Source organism: Babylonia areolata, chromosome 20 (genome assembly GCF_041734735.1).
Source record: "Babylonia areolata isolate BAREFJ2019XMU chromosome 20, ASM4173473v1, whole genome shotgun sequence".
Taxonomy (NCBI): Eukaryota; Metazoa; Mollusca; class Gastropoda; order Neogastropoda; family Buccinidae; genus Babylonia; species Babylonia areolata.
Window position 1 is genome coordinate 33,950,339 of NC_134895.1, and position 5,000 is coordinate 33,955,338.

The 5,000-nt window shown below is 46.6% G+C and overlaps 1 protein-coding gene across 6 annotated transcripts in view; it reads left to right on the forward strand.

The window, feature by feature from the left end:
• LOC143295440 (zinc finger protein GLIS3-like) overlaps positions 1-5,000 on the forward strand; it is a 122,230-nt gene that overhangs the window by 89,397 nt on the left and 27,833 nt on the right. For 5 of the 6 annotated variants that reach the window (XM_076607135.1, XM_076607137.1, XM_076607138.1 and 2 more), the window contains exon 3: positions 381-2,155. In XM_076607135.1, coding sequence (XP_076463250.1) covers positions 381-2,155 — 1,775 coding nt within the window. The remainder of the gene's footprint in view (positions 1-380; positions 2,156-5,000) is intronic. The other variant, XM_076607136.1, reaches the window with a different exon arrangement.

Genomic DNA, 5,000 nt, shown 5'->3' on the forward strand with positions numbered 1-5,000 from the left:
AAAAACTCACCAGTGTGACTGAGCTTAGATTTTGCTTCTAATCTCTTAAAATAAACAAATATGGAGTACCGATTGGGCATGGTGAGAGTAAAATCATGATCGAAAATGAAAGTCAGGTTTAAAAAAGTCAGGAAAAAAAAGAAAAAAAGATGCACCAAAGAGCCTCACCAAATTAATGGTACCGTGCTTGGCCGTAATGAGAGCATTGATTCTTCTGAAAATGAAATTCAGCATCAGAGGTCAAGCAGCCTGAGCATTATCATAACCGTAAGGAATTAGGTGACAGTTGTTATGCACCCTGTGTCAGCATTAACGGTGACCATGTCTCTTCCCCCCACCCAACCCCACCCCCCCCACCCCCTTTTTTATATTTCAACCAGAAGTGAGCAGTGGAGGCTACGGACCTCAGGTGATACCCCTCAATCCTCGCAACAGTAACCACGGCAAGAACAACAGCAGCAGCAGCGGCAACGGCAGCACGAGCAGCCTGCACACGCAGAACTACGGGCACACGCCGCGGCAGGTGTCCCAGAACAACAGCATGGCCAACTTGGTCATGTCCGGGGAAGGGGTGGGAGGAGGAGGGGGGTCCAGCAGCGCCCACCACCTCCACTTGCCCACCGCCCAGGCCTTGCAAACGCACACGCCCACGCCCAGCGAGATCTCCAACATCACCTGCCCCCTGGCCTCGCCCCGCCAGGCCCTGCACACCCCGCTGTCCATTGCCTCGGAGAGGGCCTCCCTATCCACTCCGGGAGCCTTCAGCAACAACGGGGGAGGCGGCGGGAGCGGAGGAGGGGGCAGCGGCAGCGGGGGAGGCGGGAGCGCCGGAGGAGGGGGCACGGACCGTCACGTGTTCCTGGAGCCGCTGCCCAAGCCGCAGGACTGGCACCACTACAAACCGCTGCCGTCGGTGACCTCCAACGGGAACGGGTCGATGGAGAGCGGCAGCGAGGTGGACCAGAGCCTGCATCTGGGCGGGGGCAGCGGCAGCGCTGTGTCCCAGTACCCGGGCAGCTCCAACCTGTCGCCCAACCAGGCCCTGGACATCTCTCCCTTCCCCTCCCACTTCACCACCCCGCGCCACTCCGCCAACAGCCACTCCAGGACCTCCCAGAAGAGGGCGCTGTCCATCTCTCCCTCGCTGTCGGACGGCCTGGACCTCAACCAGCTGATCCGCATCTCGCCCACGTCCCTGGCGCTGCTGAACAACTCGCAGGGGTCGTCCACGTCCGCCTCCCCCCAGCCCGGCCAGCAGGGCTCCTTCTTGCACATGGTGCGCAACGGGTCCCCCTACTCATCCCACACGGGGTCCGGGGGCATGCGCTACATGGCGACAGTCACCCCCCAGAGTCACGTGTCCATAGGCATGGGGGTGAAGAACGAGGCGCAGCCCTACTTCCACATGGGGCCACCAGAGACCGGCCCGGGCCAGTACATGTCTGACTTTATGTCCTCCAATGCCTGTGTGGCCCGTCAGAATGACATGCCATTCATCGAGAACTCTTACGCCCAGGGACACTACCTGCCCCACATGGGAGCCATGGCGCCCCCCATGGGCACGCCGGGCATGCCCCATGCCACGGCCTTCACCCCTGACAGCCACATGCCCATGATGGAGGGAGGGCACCACCACCACAGCAGCATGGCTGGCGTGGAGGGAGGGAACCTGCAGGTCATGAACAGCATGTCTAGCGGGATGTCCATGCGGCCCCCTCCCTCCTACACTGAGGCGGTGGAGCATCAGCATCACCATCACCCATCCATGCCCATGGGCATGCCTCCCGGTCACACCACCATCCCACAACAGCAACAACAGCAACAACAACAACAACAACAACAAGACTCTGTAGCTGCTATGGTACACTTCCTTGGAACCCCTGACGGAGCGGGGGTTGGGGGTGGCAACGGGGAAGAGGGGATGGAGGAGGACGGTACTGGACTGACGTGCATGTGGTTCGAGTGCGGTCAGAAGTTCCGTGAACAGGAGGAGCTGGTTCGGCACATTGAGAAGGCTCACATCGACCAGCGGAAAGGGGAGGAGTTCACCTGCTACTGGGCAGGCTGTCAGCGGCAGGGCAAGTCCTTCAACGCCCGCTACAAACTGCTTATACACATGAGGGTCCACTCTGGAGAGAAGCCCAACAAGTGCACGGTTAGTCTCTGTTTGTTGGTTTCTTTTTGCGTGTGTATTTTTTTGTTGTTGTAATTAAATGATTTGATTCAGTCGACAGGTGTGTGGTTAGTCTCTGTGTCTTTCTTTCTTTCTTTTTTTCTTAATGATTTGATTTGTTTCACCCTAATGGGGGGAAATCATTAAAGTTTTTATTGAATGTTTCAGTCTTGTAGGGGGAAAAATCATTTTCTCTCTCTTTGTCTGTCTGCATGTATGTCTGTCTGTCTTTCTTTCTGTCTGTCTGTCTGTCTCTGTCTCTCTGTCTCTGTCTCTCTCTCTATATATATTATATATACTCTTTTATTCATTTTCAAAGAATTGTTTGTTTCAATTTTGTATTTGTAAGCGGGAAATCACTATTATTTATTAATTTGTTTATCTATTTATTTTCAGTCTTGTATTGGGAAAAATCATTATGTTTATCTCTCTTTTTTTTTAACAGTTATTACAGTCTTGTAGGGGTGGGGGGGGGGGGGGGTGAATCAGTATCTGTTTTACAAATGTATCTGTGAGGTGCATTTGTCTCTGTCTCTCTTTTTTTTCTTTTTTTTTTTTTTTTTGTGTGTGTGTAAGTCATTTAATGATTTATTCTAATCTTGTTGGAAAAAAATCATTATCAGTTATTACAAAGCTTTGTGTAAGGTGTATTTGTCTCTGTCATTTCTATTTTCTCTTTTTTTTTTCTAATCATTTATTTCAATCTTGTTGAAAAAACAACAACAGAAATCATTATCATTTATTACAAAGCTTTGTGTCATGTGCATTTGTCTGTGTTGTGGTTTTTTTTCTTTTTCTTTTTTTAGTCACATATTTCAGCATAAAAAGAAGTCAACATCAGTTATTACAAAGCTTAGTGTGAGTTGTATTTGTCTCTGTTGATGTGTGTGTCTGTGAGGTTTTGCTTTTTTGTCTAATACAGATATGGAGAATTATATAATGGTTAAAGTATTGAAGGTGTGTGTGTGTGCGTGCGCATGTGTGTGTGTGTGTGTGTGAGCGCGCACGCGCGAATTGTGTCTGTTTATGTGTGTATATGTGTGTGTTCGTTTTGGGGTGACTGTCTTCTGTGCATGCATGTTATTTTTTGACAAATTGCATTCTTCAGTTTCAGTTTCACTTTCTCAAGGAGGCGTCACTGCGTTCGGACAAATCCATACACGCTACACCACATCTGTTGAGCAGATGCCTGACCAGCAGCATAACCCAACGCGCTTAGTCAGGCCTTGAGTGCATGCTTACATATTTGTGTACCTATGAAAGTGGATTTCATTTTACGTAATTTCGCCAGAGGACAACACTCTCGTTGCCATGGGTTCTTTTTCAGTGCGCCAAGTGCGTGCTGCACACGGGACCTTGGCTTATCGTCTCATCCGAAAGACTAGACGCTCAGTTTGATTTTCCAGTCAAACTTAGGAGAAAGGGCGAGAGCGGGATTCGAACCCACACCCTCACGGACTCTCTGTATTGGCAGCTGAGCGTCTTAACCATTCTGCCACCTTCCTCCATTCTTGATTTATTACATTGTAGCAAGGACAAATTATGGGAAAAGTTCAAACATAATTTGGATTTTCAAAATGATCCTTCACTTTGACCGTGCTCTTCCTTCAAGGTCATCATAGGATCATAGAGGGAGTGAGTGAGACAATGAGACACAAGAGAAAACACACAGCCGAAGAGCAACAACAAAAAATCACAAACCAACCAACCAACCAACCAACAATCAAACCAAAACAGACAAATGTAAACACACATCGATGGAGCATTAAGAGTGATAGGAGGAAAATGTCAGTGAATGTGAAAGCAAACAGACCTAGAATGGCGTGTGAACATGTTTGGAGTTGTTGCTTTTTGACTCACTTGTGTAAACAAAGTGAGTCTATGTTTTAACCCGGTGTTCGGTTGTCTGTGTGTGTGTGTGTGTTTGTCCGTGTGTCCGTGGTAAACTTTAACATTGCTATTTTCTCTGCAAATACTTTGTCAGTTGACACCAAATTAGGCATAAAAATAGGAAAAATTCAGTTCTTTCCAGTCATCTTGTTTAAAACAATATTGCACCTCTGGGATGGGCACACACACAAAAAAAGAAAAAAAGAAGCCTAATTATATGCAAACTGCATTTACTGTTATATTGATATTTTTTGTATTCTCTAAACTTGGCACTTTGATCTCATATTCTGACACAACAACAAGAGCAGTCATTATTATCATTTTTTGTTCCAACAGGAACTTCTTTTGCTAAGCATGGAATTTTTATTTATTTTGCAAACGTTTTGGTGCAGATAGTAAAGAAGGGAAATTACTCTGTAATTAATGCTAGGGGACTTAATTTATCACAAGTGAGTCTTGAAGGCCTTGCCTCTCTTGTTTTTGTTGTTGTTGTTGTTTTGTTTTTCGAATATAGAAGTCTTGTAAAGCACTAAAGAAAAAGCAAAAATAAAAGCAAACAAAAACAAGGAAATATAACAAAGATGTGCACTAGGAACTGCATGAAACTAAAACTGAAAAAAAGGGGGTCTGTTGATCTCTGTAACCAACAACAGCAACAAAAGAGAAGAAAAAAGAGAGAAGAACAAAAGCAAAAGTGATGCAGTGACAAAATCAGGACAAAAATGAACTTTCCGCAGTATCAAAGAGCTCTTGTTCACCCAAGAAAACTGAAAATTGTTACAAAAGCCAACAGTTCTTTAAACAGTTCTTTGGACTCAACAGTAGGGCAAAACAGAGGACATCTTTTGTGTTTTTGGCAATATGAATAGTACTGTGTATGAATGTATTATTGTGTGACTCTGTGTGTGTGTGTGTGTGTGTGATAAACTAAAAGGCA